We start from the raw sequence: 14602 nt of genomic DNA on the forward strand, positions 1-14602 counted from the left end.
CCCTGCTGGCCGCTGGAGAGGACGCAGGTTTAAGGCGCCCCCTGCTGGCCGCTAGAGAGGACGCAGGTTTAAGGCGCCCCCTGCTGGCCGCTAGAGAGGACGCAGGTTTAAGGCGGCCCCTGCTGGCCGCTAGAGAGGACGCAGGTTTAAGGCGCCCCCTGCTGGCCGCTAGAGAGGACGCAGGTTTAAGTCGCCCCCTGCTGGCCGCTAGAGAGGACGCAGGTTTAAGGCGCCCCCTGCTGGCCGCTAGAGAGGACACAGGATATCTTTGTGTATTCTCTTGAGCAGAAAACCGTTTCCTCCTCCTGCGGCTGAACAATCTGTTCCAACAGAACATGCCATTTACAGTTGTATGGACTACAAATACAAAAAGTGTCATGTGACTAAACTTTTCTCATGTTACACTCTCTTGCCAGAGTATAACTGACCCTTTAGAGGCACCAGATGAGTGACGGCTGACTCACCCCGTGACCGTTGCACTTCCTGCGACATTCATCCACGGCGAACACCGACACATCCTGACACTTCTGGTTCAAACAGGCCTAAAACACAGAAACGCATTTTACAAAATTATTGTAAAACAGACTATTATTACCATCAACTAGAGATAATTCATGACAGATCTTCCATTACACAGCTGTCCAGCCTTTGTCTTTCAGCTCTATCTTAAAGCTAAACCCTATCACTTCCTCCTGGCCTGCAGGGGGCGCCGTCTGACCTTGCCGGGACTGCAGGCGGTGCCCTGGGCCACGGTGGCGGGATCCGACACGTCATCCCCCAGGTGGAAGAAGGTTCCTCTGCAGACCAGGTCGCTATGGTTGAAGCGCACCGTGGTGGTGAGGATCTCTGCGTTGGTGCCCAGCAGGGGGCGCTCCCTCCCTCCCTGACACTGGATCCTGCCGCAGTGAACGTCACTGCGACACAACAGACACAACAGGAAGTGATGTGAGAAGACGTTTCTACAGGATAACAGGATGCTGAAGTTGTTGTTCACCTGCTGTGAGTCAACTCAGAGGCTTCAGACACCAAACAAGCAGAATACAGCGAGCAGTCAGACACTTTAATGAGGGCGGCTGTGCCGTCTGTCTGTGTACCGTCTGTGTACTCACGAGTTTCCACAGGGGACGTAGGAGCCGTTGGCCAGCTGACCGCAGTTTCCGTATTTGTTCCCCTGTTTGTTGACTGATGAGAAACAGACGGCTGGAGCGCTGGTGGCATCTGAAGACAGAAATTTAAGTGAGATTCATTTATTCTTCTGCTCTTAGGTGTAGTAAACTATCTTATCACTGACATGGACCCCTCCACTTTCACCGCCTTCACTGTCAGGAAACAAACTCTCAGATCACAACATTATAAACGTGTTTCTGAAAATTCCACACAACCCTGGAAACAAACCAACAGAGCTCTGTAAGCTGGACAAACTCAGGGAGATGTTTTGCTCAGTATTTACTCAGTATAAAGAGATGTTTTCTTGATACAAAGTGGTCTTATTTCGGGATAAACTGGTTTAGATTCGGGATAAACTGGTTTAGATTCGGGATAAACTGGTTTAGATTCGGGATAAATTGGTTTAGATTCAGTATAAACTGGTTTTATTTCAGTATAAACTGGTTTAGATTCAGTATAAACTGGTTTAGATTCAGTATAAACTGGTTTAGATTCAGTATAAACTGGTTTTATTTCAGTATAAACTGGTTTAGATTCAGGATAAACTGGTTTAGATTCAGTATAAATTGGTTTTATTTCAGTATAAACTGGTTTTATTTCAGTATAAACTGGTTTAGATTCAGTATAAACTGGTTTTATTTCAGTATAAACTGGTTTAGATTCAGTATAAATTGGTTTTATTTCAGTATAAACTGGTTTAGATTCAGTATAAATTGGTTTTATTTCAGTATAAACTGGTTTAGATTCAGTATAAATTGGTTTTATTTCAGTATAAACTGGGTTAGATTCAGTATAAATTGGTTTAGATTCAGTATAAATTGGTTTTATTTCAGGATAAATTGGTTTAGATTCAGGATAAATTGGTTTTATTTCAGTATAAACTGGTTTAGATTCAGGATAAATTGGTTTTATTTCAGTATAAATTGGTTTAGATTCAGTATAAATTGGTTTTATTTCAGTATAAATTGGTTTAGATTCAGTATAAATTGGTTTTATTTCAGTATAAATTGGTTTAGATTCAGTATAAATTGGTTTTATTTCAGTATAAATTGGTTTAGATTCAGTATAAATTGGTTTTATTTCAGTATAAATTGGTTTAGATTCAGTATAAACTGGTTTAGATTCAGTATAAATTGGTTTTATTTCAGTATAAATTGGTTTAGATTCAGGATAAACTGGTTTAGATTCAGTATAAATTGGTTTTATTTCAGTATAAACTGGTTTAGATTCAGTATAAACTGGTTTAGATTCAGTATAAACTGGTTTAGATTCAGTATAAACTGGTTTTAGATTCAGTATAAACTGGTTTAGATTCAGGATAAATTGGTTTTATTTCAGTATAAACTGGGTTAGGCTTCAGTTGAACCGGTATAAACTGGTGTCTTACTGGGTCCCCACAGCATCTGGCACTGGGTGTGCATGCTGGCGCACACTCCTCCGTAGCAGTAGGAGGCGCTGTCCTCGCAGGGCTCTCCGTTCTGCAGGAAGACGTTGGGGGGGCAGTGAGGGGAGGAGCCTGTGCAGAACTCAGGGAGGTCACACTCTCCGAGCGGCTCGCGACACACCGACCCCGCCGCCCGCAGCTGAGGAGGGAGGGAGGGGATGGTTGAATGTAAAGTTTGACAGAAACATTAACGTGTGTGTCGCGTCAGGCTGACCTTGCAGTCGTGGCAGCAGATGCCGTCAGACGAGCACTGGGCTCCAGGAACCAGCTGACAGGTGGAGGCGTTACAGCAGGGGTCCTCACACTCCTGACCAATCAGAGCACAGCAACACATCACAATGGAGAACAACAGGTAAACACGTCTGACCGGCATCCACAAGAAACCTGACTGGACAGTTTTTATGTTGTTACTGTGGAAAACACAAAGACGTGTCATCCTGAAAGCGTCTGGGCAGGCGAGTACCTCCATCAGGCCGCAGTCGCACTCCTCTCCTCTCTCCACGTACAGGTTCCCACAGCGAGGGCCTCCCAGCAGGCGGTCCGGCTGCGGTACGTTGAAGAGACACATACCGCCGCCGTGCAGCAGGCTGACGGACAGATCTGCAGCGCTGCAGCTGCTGAACTGCTGACCCGGCATGAACCTGAGGGTCAGAGGTCACCGTTGGAACTTAATACATAATAAGTCAGTGGTTCAATACAAGAGGCTGGGACCCGGTGGTTTAATCCTGAGAACGCAGTTTATAACCGTCTCATATTTGCTTTGTATATAAAATAAAGATAAGACTGACTGAGACTTTCTAAAAAGCCAGTTTCTTCTTCTGCATTCACTCTACGCCGTAGCCTGACGCACATTTCCCCCAAAAATGCAACTACACGTCGCAGCGACGCAGGCCGCAAGAACTGTGATTGGTCCTCTTGGTGGCGTCACATTTCCTCCTACGCATTTCCCGCTCATCTCTCTTCTTCTGCCTCAGCTGGTTCGAGGGTCGTACGCACCATCTCCTCCTTCGCCTTCTCTCGTTTCTGCGTTTTAGTAATTTCACTAAAAGTAACTTTTGTCCAACGTGATCCGCTCAGTTTCAGCCGCCTACACCAACGAAGAAGAAGAAGAAAACACAACACAGTGGAACATGGAAAACCCCACCGCCAACTAGAGTTTCGGCGACGTAACCGTAGAGCGACGCAAACACGTATACTCAAGTATAAACTGGCCTTTACTCCACGACCACTGAGACGTCTGACGGAGGACTTTTCACCGCGCTCGTCCTCGGGAGCCACGGTCGCACTCGTTTAGAACACGTGGAATTGCAGTTGTTTGTTGGTCTGAACTTGTGACAGCACTACTCTGTGACTCAGTTAAATACTCTGCTACTGACCCGGTTGAGGGTTCCATGATGCAGCCTCCGAGCCGCGGTTCGTTCTGACAGGAGCAGCGGCGCTCGGCGGTGTCGTGACTCATCCCCAGGTTGTGACCGAGCTCGTGAGCAACAGTGGAGGCGACGCCCAACACGCTGACCAGGTGGTCCTGAGAGAGAGAGAGAGAGAGAGGTTTAGACCAGCAGTTCATTTCTATCTTGTAGAGACTTTGAAATTCATCATAGTAATAATAATGATGATGGATTCTGAAAACAATCTTTATGGACCCCGGCACCTATTTCTAGGAAAAACGCCTAAAATAACATATCCAAAATAAATCAGTAATATCTCCTCAACCATTTGGCCTAGATGCATCATTCTGGTCTCCTTTGGAAGGTCAGAAGCTAAGGAATATAAATCCATCGTAGATTAACATATTTATTTTACCATTACAGACTACATGGAGATGAAATACAGAAAAATAATGATATTTTCATCCTCGCCTGGTAAAAAAAGCTTTATTTTGATGCAATAAACCATCAAAACCATCCTAAGGTAGATTATAATGCACCTGAATATCTTCTAATACACCTAGAATACAACTGTAACTGTAAATTTGATGAAGAAACTGATATACAACAGCTATTACACAATCTTTCAAAAATATACCAGGCGAATGTAATATATTGATAAAAAAATATTGATACAAACAGTCAATATAAATGACCAAAAGCACTCCCACGCTTTCCAGGCCCACAGCTTGAGAACAGAACATCCTGCAGGGCTCATTTTGTTCGTCTCGACGAGCATGACTGTGTAGCTCCTACGGGTCGCCAGCAGAGCCCGATAAAGATCGCCTCCGCCAAATTACACTCTTCTCCTGCTCTCATACCTCCTGACACAAACAAAACTTAAGACCGCAGCCGACCTCACCAAGATGGCGGCCTGCCAGACGATCTCTGTGGACACAAAGCGCCGCAGTTTCTGGACAGAAAACAGCTAGAACAGCGAAAATCTATTACGTGCCCGATACCGGGTCAGTCCGTTCCCATTGCGTTAAGCTGATGTGAAGATTTTAAAAGTGTCGTTTTCCCATTTAAACATTTTCTTAAATGATCTGATGGACTGAGATTAATCGGCCAATAGGCTGATGGCTGCACTCAGGAGGCTGATATCTCATCCTACATGACAGCAGCTCGAATCTAACGCCATAAATATATAGAATAATGATGTTAACCTCTATTATTACTTTTCCCAGTAACTAGTAGTGGTAGGGATATTACAGTTACAAATCCAAGTAACGCTGCGTTACAGAACGCAACATCCTTGATGCGAATGCACAAGTCAGATGATGTTCAGCTAAAGGCAGAATGGGGAAGGAGGGAGAGGCGTTATTTCCACACCATTTCACCATTACTAAGATGCAAAGAAAGTTGTCGTCCATTGCAAACTTTGTGCGACCGCCAACAAGTCTACATCTGATTTACGGCAGAGAGACCTGCTTTATCGTTTCTTTTATTAATACATCCAGAGCCTGTTCTGCACGGCACCATCTGGTCTGAGGCTGCAGTGTTTCAGTTCGGCTGCTTGTTGACGCCTCAGGTTCATTAATGTTCCAGTAAAGTGGATTCATTTCTAAAATGAGCTGCTGTCCGTCGCTCGTCTCCTCAGTGTTACTGGACAGAACAGAGTGACTTACCACTTTGTTTTAGACAAATCAGGGTTCCTTTGGCTATGAATACTACAATACCCATAAACCCTCGCTGCCGTTGCCATGGAGAAGAAGCCAGTCAGTGAATCAGAACACAGGGATTTTAAAATGCTTCTTTGGTGTGAATAAAGTAAACTGAGATTATTGATCCTGGTTCCCTGCTGACTGAAAACTGTGTTTGGAGACGAGGACCATAAATTCTGGTGGATCTAAACCGACAACCTCACACAGTCTCTGTCTCTGCGGAGTTTCCTGGTTATAAAACTCACCACGTTGACTCCGCCCGACCGGTCTCTGGAGCACATGGACGACTGAGACGCCATCCCCACGGTGGTGCCGTCAAAAGACCCGCCCCTGTGAAATAAAAACGAACCCGTGACCGTCAGCCGGATCAGAACCTGAAGCTTTTATCCATATTAAACGTGGCTGTCCTCCTACATGACGAGCTGCGCGTTGTCGTGGCGAAGGCGCGGCAGCAGCTCTCTGGTTCTCCACTCCAGGAAATTGTTGAGGGTGTCGGTGGGACTCTTCTCCACCCGGATCTTATCCCGGTCGCTCCAGATCTCCAGACCGGTCAGCGCCACCCGGACGTTCAGAGGACGGTAGAACTGAAACAGACAGAAGAGAGGCGGTTCTTCCTCTGCAGCAGATTCACGGGGTTCACGGTTACCAGGGGAGGTCAGAGGACCCAGTTCTCACCCAGTCCACCTGGTTGGCCACGTCCAGCATGCGGTAGATGATGGTCTTATTGTTCTTCTGGTAATTCAGAAACTGAAAAACACAAAACGTTTAAACACACGTTAGGGGCTGAGGAAGTTCTTCTCATTGAGGTTTTTTAAGGACATGAACTGCCGCCATCTTGTGTCAAAAGGACGTTACTGCAGAAAATCTAAGTACAAACAAACAAGTTCCAGCCGGTTCCTCTGTTTTCTACCACAGAGAGCTGAACATCTTTGGACTGTTGGACAAAATGACACATGTACATTATTTTCCATTAGTTGTTTGGGCCATTAACTGTCAGTAAATGGTGAATAAGGGACGTCCCCAAATGTTTTTAATTAATCACAACCCAAATATATTCAGTTTAATGTCATAGAGGAGGAAAACCACCCGAAAAAAACTCACATTTAAGAAGCTTAAACCGATTAACTGATTATCTATTAATAGTTGGAGATTCTGCAAGTATGAAGCCTTTTGTGCCTCGGAGGGAGCTGTGTGAGTAACGTCCTCGGGCGACGACGCTGAAAACGAAACTAACCCGTCGGTGGGAGTCAGAAAGAAGTGAACTCTCAGACGTCTGCAGCTGCAGGCGACTTTAGCCGCTGCTAGCGTCGCACACCACGATCAGAGTTCATTTCAACCACAAAACTCTGACGGCCTTTAAATTAAAACGAGAACAAGGAAACTAATAAAAAAGAAATTAAAAACAAATGTGTTTCCCAGGCTGACTGCTGTTGGGGCCACAACAATCTCGATTAACTTGTTTTTTTAATTGCTGGAAGCTAAAATCGTGATAAAAATGTCATTAATTGTGCAGCCCTGACTAATTCTACCTCGTACAACAAAGATTTCCGACAGCTGCATCCTCAAAAATGCTTCGAGGACATCAAAGATTAAAAACGCAGGACCGACAGACAGACAGTGTTCCAGTGTTAATTAATGACTTTGAAATGAATGAATAATGAGAATGATGATCAGCTGCAGCACACACACATTGTAAACACACACTGACCTCCTGGTTATCGGCCACCAGCACCAGCTCGATGTATTTGGTCTCAGACAGGATGTCCCGCTTCGTCTGCAGATGGAACAAAGAGAGGTCAGAGGTCACACAGCAATTTCTCCTCAATGCTACGTCTCTATTGTAAGATTTTGTTTCTGAGAAACAATAAAGATTTTGTCCGTTTTGGGGGGGCAGCTCTAAATACTACAATTCCCATGAGCCTCAGCTGCTGTTGCCACGGAGAAGAAGCCAGTCAGAAAACTGATCCAGAACCTGAAAGTAAGAAAATCTTCAGCTCACAACAGACTGCGGAGCTCTGTGATTGGCAGTCTGTTGGTGAAATGCACCCTGGGAGTCGTAGTTGATGTAGCTCCTTCGGTTTTTATGGCATTATGTTTTTTCCCCACCGGATTTTAGACAAACTCTCACTTGACAGAAACTAGCTCTGTGTCAAGTCCTGCCAGCTGATTGGCTAACCCCGACCTTTACCAACAGAGGCAGCCAGTGGGAGCCAATCAGAAGCAGAGTTGTTGAAAATCTTGTTTTAAAGGAAGAAGCAGACATTCGATGAAGCGGGGGAGGTTCTGTCTCACCCGGTGTGTGTGTGTGGAGCTGTGGATGGGGGGGACGGTGTGAGACAACCCGCAGCCTCCGCCACCGTCGCCCTCCAGAGGGCTGGTGGAGAACAGCAGGTGGACGCCTCCTTCATCTCCTCCTCCTCCTCCTCCACTGCCTCCACTCCCGTCTGTTCCACTCTCCCCTCCTCCCCCCTCCTCCCCCCGGGGGTGGTGGTCGTCCTCCTGAGGCCGCAGCTCATAGCTCAGGGTGGAGTTGATGGCGATGACGCCGCTGCAGGAGGAAACACAGGAAGTCTCATTTATTACTAGCAGATGATCAGTCAGGCTGTGGGGAGAGAAAAGCAGCAAAGCTCCCAGAGACTGGCCGCACACTGGAGGATAACTGGGCTAAGTTTGGGTCTGACGGGTTTACGGACACAATCTGAAGGTCGCCGACTGGTTCGAAGCCTCCCTGATATCAAATTTATGATTTGAAATCGGGGAGCCTTCTGCAGCGGCCAATGAGAGCGAGCTGAGCGGGAAGCGTCCCCAGCGTGTTGTGTCTCTAAAATGTAGAAACCTGCTGATTCCCTCTTCTCAGCCTCGAGTTCATCCACAGTTTGTTTCACGCACAAGGTCGACAGTCTGCCTCCGTGTTTGTTTCTTGTCTGAAGTCACGTTTGATCACGCGAGATTCTGTGAGATCCCGAGTCCCCGGAGCCGCCGCTCTGAAACAGTTGAGTATAAACGCCGAGTGTGGTCCTGCGTCTGGACTGAAGCGTCTGCTGTGTGCGTTCTTAAGATTCAAACATTACAAATCTCTTAATTCTGTCGTTAAAGCTGTGGGATCAGTTTTTAACATCAGTTCAGTTCTGAAAATCCTCGAGTGAGCAGATTCACACTGGTGACTTATGAGGCACTGCATCTTAAACTTCACTGTTCGGGCTGAAATGATCAATTAAATCGATTAATAAAATGCATCCACGCAAATTTTGTCATTTTTTTCCTGCACATACACTTTACTTTGGTGGCCGACCAGGTACATAAGGGGCCACACAGGTGTATTAACGGCCAGCCAGGTATATAAGGGGCCACACAGGTGTATTTACGGCCGGCCAGGTATATAAGGGGCCACACAGGTGTATTAACGGCCGGCCAGGTATATAAGGGGCCACACAGGTGTATTAACGGCCGGCCAGGTATATAAGGGGCCACACAGGTGTATTAACGGCCGGCCAGGTATATAAGGGGCCACACAGGTGTATTAACGGCCAGCCAGGTATATAAGGGGCCACACAGGTATATTAACGGCCGGCCAGGTATATAAGGGGCCACACAGGTATATTAACGGCCGGCCAGGTATATAAGGGGCCACACAGGTGTATTAACGGCCGGCCAGGTATATAAGGGGCCACACAGGTGTATTAACGGCCGGCCAGGTATATAAGGGGCCACACAGGTGTATTTACGGCCGGCCAGGTATATTTACGGCCGGCCACGTATATAAGGGGCCACACAGGTGTATTTACGGCCGACCAGGTATATAAGGGGCCACACAGGTGTATTTACGGCCGACCAGGTATATAAGGGGCCACACAGGTGTATTTACGGCCGACCAGGTATATAAGGGGCCACACAGGTATATTAACGGCCGGCCACGTATATAAGGGGCCACACAGGTATATAAGGGGCCACACAGGTATATTAACGGCCGGCCACGTATATAAGGGGCCACACAGGTATATAAGGGGCCACACAGGTGTATTAACGGCCAGCCAAGTATATAAGGGGCCACACAGGTGTATTTACGGCCGGCCAGGTATATTAACGTCCGGCCAGGTATATTAACGTACCACGTACCAGGGGCCACATAGGTGTATTTACGGCCGGCCATATCCTGAGAAGAGAGTTCCGTGACCAGGAGAATCCAATGGACACGCTAAATGATGAGCAACTTGGAGCACAAAATTTTGCTATTAGTCAAAAAATATTTGGTGAACTAAGTGGGTAATCAACATTGTAAGGAAATGACTCAGAAAAATATGAAATATCTTAGAAATGACAAAATACACTGGAGGGGGGCTTTAAGACTTTTCCTTAACTAAGGAAACGTTTTAAAGGGATTCTGTGCAACACCCTTAAGTAAATTCCTTAGCTAAGGAGAAATTAAGTGTCATACTTAAGGTTTTAACTTAAGGTTTTTTGTGCAACTGGCCCCAGAAGACTAGTTCTGTTTTTTTTTGGAGACTACCGCTATGGAGAAAGTTACCAGGGAGATTTTGTTGATTTTGTAAAAGCAATTTCATCAACAACAACATACTTGGATCAAAAGCAAAAAAAACAACCAAATAATGCTAAAAACAAAATTTTAAAGAAACCCTCCCGACCTGTGGATGTGCGTTAATGCACGTGTTGTGGGTCAGTGATCGCAGCTGCTGAATAAAAAGCTCTCCCTTGTGTTAATAATCTGTTGCTGGACAGAGGTTTCTGTGCAAAGAGCCTCTGACCTAAAAACCCTAAACTGGACCAGGTTCTGTTCACGTGAGCTGATAATTAAGTCCACTAATCCTCCTGCGGCCTTCACGCTGCGCTGCAGAGGTCAGAGGTCACTCACATTGATCCGGATCAGTTTAACCTGCAGAGGAACGCTGATGTCATCGGCCCAGAAACACAAAGACCTGAAACACACCAAATCCTGGACTCTGCACAAACCGGATTGGAGGTTTTGGAGGTTTAAGAGATTTTGCTTCTTATTTTTTCGTCAGTGTTGTTGGAGGAGAAAATGTTTTGCTCTGAATACGCAGGAAGAGCGGCAGCAGTAAATGTTCAGCAGACGCTTCCCGTCCTGCAGTAAACACTGAATACAGTCAGCACATACCTGCAGAGTAACAAACACAACCTCCTGCTGCCCCTCCTGCATCTCAGCCAAAACCTTTTCACATCCCAAACAGGGACTTCTTTAAGGGCCCTTTCTCACCAAGGTTTCTACACTTGACATCGATGGTTTGTCAACAGTCAAACACACTACGAAATGTCCATGCTTTCTAATAAAAACAACATCAGACTGATCAGGAATACAGTGCAGATATTGTTATAAATGACTGCTGATAACTAGTAACTGCAATACTGCACATATCCGTAGGATTTATTCAACTTTATATTTATAGAAATACAAACCCCCCCCCCCCCCCCGTAATATGTCTGCACAACACATTACTCTGGAGTAATGCTCCTGTAGTAATAATACTATTATTTTTTTTATAACTTGCATCTGTTAATTCCATGTTTATATATTTTTTACATTTATTTATCTCAACTGTATGTTTATGTACCTTATCACCAAAACAAATTCCTTGTACGTGTAAAATACTATTTGGCAAACAGCTGGGGCCTCATTTTATAAAACTGTAAGCAATGTGGTGCATGTGAGGGAGCTCCATGTCCGACCCTTCAAACGTCGCATTGAAAACGGCATCAGTTTAAATATAATCTGTCTCCTGTTCACCTTATTTATGAGAATAAATGTCTGCATGCAAGAATTAATTAATCTGATTCCTGATTAAACATATTTGAGGCTCTTGTGCAGAAACAGAATCTCTGTGTTTATGATCCTGAATTTGGATCTTTTTGTGGCTGCAAATGATCTTAAATTGTTTGTTTCTTTGGCCACTTCAGGGAAAATCAGTCAAACAGCTGTTTGTTTATTCAGAAAGGCTTTAAGCCTGGAATACTCAGAGGGAATATCTGGATTTATTTCACACAGCAGTCGGCCTCTTCATTTCAAGACATTTTTTGTCTGGTGACATCACTACCATCAACCCTGAAGCCCGTCACTTTAACTCTGCTGGACTTGTCACTGATTGTTCGTATTCCCGCCATCTCTTAAACGCCAAACCAGTGTGTCTACTTTGCAATATAAGTAAAAGAATATCATATTCAGAGGAACCATACAGAGACATTTTCTGGACAAACCTTCCCACAGGAGAATGACGCGGTGTTTGATTGCATCGTGGCCGTCTCACCTGGTGCGGTCAGGTTGCTTATTTTAAAGGTAAACCAGTAAACACCTTGATTTGTTTTTAAATAGGTGCTGAAAATGTCCGGCCCATCTACAAGTCCCGGATTTAATATGTGTTCTACTGAGCCTACTGAGGAGACGTCTAGTCCAACAGAGGAAAGACACTTCTGACAAATACCTCAGTCAATCACCCACAGTAGCACGTGTCTTTGTTTTATTTCTAAGGCTTCACTATTTACGTCATTTAAAGGCCTAAAGAGGCAAAAAGCAAAGATGGAAGAAGGTGGGAAACATCTTGTGCAACCTTCTTTCCTATTCACTGCATCAACTTGAGACCAAGATTATTATTATCGTAAACGAAGACGAACGAAATAACGAAAACTAGATGTGAAAAAACATTGTTGTTAACTGAAATAAAAATTAGGCTTTACAAAAAATTATAACTAACTAAAACTATGTTGTAGTTTTGCAAAACTAACTAAAGGTAACTCCAATGAAAGAGTAAAAGTCCTTAGTTTTCGTCTATTTATTTATTTATTTCAGAGGACCGAAGCCTACGTTTCAGTGGATATGAAGCCGGGGAACTGACGCTGCGGGCAGTTAGTCTCGCTGGACCGGCAGTTCAGCGGCGCGCACGGTGATTAGCAAATAGCAAAGTCCGACAGGCATCGGTTGGTGAGCTGCAGGTGTGTTGTGCTTTTCTCCTCTGCGTCCTGCCACGATTGCTTTATCCATCAAGAGAGCGTGTGGCCGCAGCGTAGCGGCTATTATCTTTTATTCAAACGTGTACAAAATAATATGAATGCAACAACTGTCCAGAGTTCTGTGTTTAGTTTAGTTTAGTCTTGGTGGTTTTCTGTTCCTTGTTCTGATGGTCCGGCTCAGAGCTCGTCCTGCATGTGAGAAGAACTGGCCCACTGACTGTGAGCTCTGGGTCAACTGTCTGCTGCTCATTATATTTACTGCATGTCAGATAGTGTGTGTTTTATGGGCTCATTCGTATCTCAGCCAGCCTGTCTCTTTGTGCTTCACGTTGTTTTAATACCTAGTTTTTGATTAATAAAGGTTTAGATTTAACTGCTGTCCTTCAGGGTGCTAGGGACCTGTTGGTTGTGGCTCCAAAGGGGGGCCTCCGCTATCCTCTTATTTCTCAGCTCAATTATTTCACCTCCATTTATTGTATTTCACCTATTTAACCATGAATGACAGAGCCAGAGACTGATGTAATGAATCTCTAGGGACCACTGGGAAGCAGGATCAGGGTAGTTTAGCTCTGAGGCTTTTCTGTATGTAGGTTAGAAATTATACTGTAGATGTAGCATGTGCTTCATAGATTTGTGGTATTTATTATTTAGACAATGTGTTCAACTATAATATATATATGCAGTGTTTGCTTGTTGAGATAAATTTCACTTTCTTTTTCAGTTTTAAGTACCAGTTTGTGATTGGAGGATCTGTTCACGATTGCTAATGCCTCGTTCAGCCTGTGGCTCACGTTCATCTATTACAACACTGGACTTGACTGAAGCTGCACGGTGTCTGTGTCATACTTTCCATTTCCCCTTTTACAGGGGCGTGACACAGAGGTCTGGATCCTCAGGTTGGACTCCACCTCGCTAAAAGAAAGACTGATGGAGGAACTGTCCCTGAACACAACCACAGATTATTCAGGGCTGGTTTCATTTCAGTGACCAAAACAATCCTCGTTCCAAACTTCACACCCAGAAATTATGTTTTTCTACAAAACCTCATTTTGTCATTTACAGCTTCATAACTGCAGCTCGTGATCAGCTATACTGACATTTAAATTAACCAATCACAGAGGAGCGTTATCTTCACATGTTCTGTAACGTTATCGCTCATCACCTCATTTACCCCACTTTTTAGAATAGAAACGGTTTCTTCAACTTCTTTAACTTATAAGACTTAATATAATATATTATTTAGTGTCCAGGTATTCTACAGCAGCAAACAAATTATTAAAACAAAATGAAATAAGTGTGTCTGATATTTTATTTTGTGACCTGATGATTGATCTGGCTTCTTCTTCTTCCCCTGAAACAGGCCAGTGTTTGATTTTGTCGTAGAAGAAGTCAGAATAAAATTCAGCCTAATTCTGGTACTGACCGGAGTCCGGAGCAGGTGCTCAGCGCCACTCTGGACTGGGGGAAGCCTCGGACGCTGCCGTGGTAATAACAGTGAGTCTGCACACAAACACACGGGAAACATCTGTCACAGCTGGAAAACACCACAGAGACCGCGAGGACAGGCGGCGGTGCGTTCACTGACTCACCACAGGGTCGGCTCTCACGGACACCCCGGTGCCGTTGGGCAGGTAGTAGAAGACGTTGGGCGGTTTGGGCAGCAGGTCACTGCGGAGAGACGGCATATCAGATCACACTCTGTCGCGTGTTGTGTTTAATGTCACACTGTAAATCAGACTCACTGGTTCTTCTCCAGGTCCAGCAGGAAGAGGCGTCCTCCCACCTCCAGCCCGGACTGCAGCCTGTCGGGGTGACCGTCCTGAAAACAGGTCGGAACAACATTTGCTTTATTTAGTCTCGGAGGACGAAAGAAGAGTCAGGGGACCTCCGTTTCTATGGTAGCCTCATTTTAGTCATAGTTA

The 14602-nt window shown here is 45.1% G+C and overlaps 1 protein-coding gene across 5 annotated transcripts in view; it reads right to left on the reverse strand.

Moving 5' to 3' along the window:
* Nucleotides 1-14602, reverse strand: part of adam15 (ADAM metallopeptidase domain 15) — a 38352-nt gene that overhangs the window by 13951 nt on the left and 9799 nt on the right. For all 5 annotated transcript variants that reach the window (XM_046044637.1, XM_046044640.1, XM_046044641.1 and 2 more), the window contains exons 3-17: nt 14423-14499; nt 14270-14348; nt 14104-14180; nt 7995-8250; nt 7411-7476; nt 6378-6449; nt 6117-6286; nt 5948-6032; nt 3988-4136; nt 3075-3252; nt 2826-2918; nt 2555-2750; nt 1110-1218; nt 719-914; nt 465-542 (exon numbers count right to left, since the gene is read on the reverse strand). In XM_046044637.1, coding sequence (XP_045900593.1) covers nt 465-542; nt 719-914; nt 1110-1218; nt 2555-2750; nt 2826-2918; nt 3075-3252; nt 3988-4136; nt 5948-6032; nt 6117-6286; nt 6378-6449; nt 7411-7476; nt 7995-8250; nt 14104-14180; nt 14270-14348; nt 14423-14499 — 1881 coding nt within the window. The remainder of the gene's footprint in view (nt 1-464; nt 543-718; nt 915-1109; nt 1219-2554; nt 2751-2825; nt 2919-3074; nt 3253-3987; nt 4137-5947; nt 6033-6116; nt 6287-6377; nt 6450-7410; nt 7477-7994; nt 8251-14103; nt 14181-14269; nt 14349-14422; nt 14500-14602) is intronic.

Source organism: Micropterus dolomieu, linkage group LG03, assembly GCF_021292245.1.
Source record: "Micropterus dolomieu isolate WLL.071019.BEF.003 ecotype Adirondacks linkage group LG03, ASM2129224v1, whole genome shotgun sequence".
Lineage (NCBI taxonomy): Eukaryota > Metazoa > Chordata > Actinopteri > Centrarchiformes > Centrarchidae > Micropterus > Micropterus dolomieu.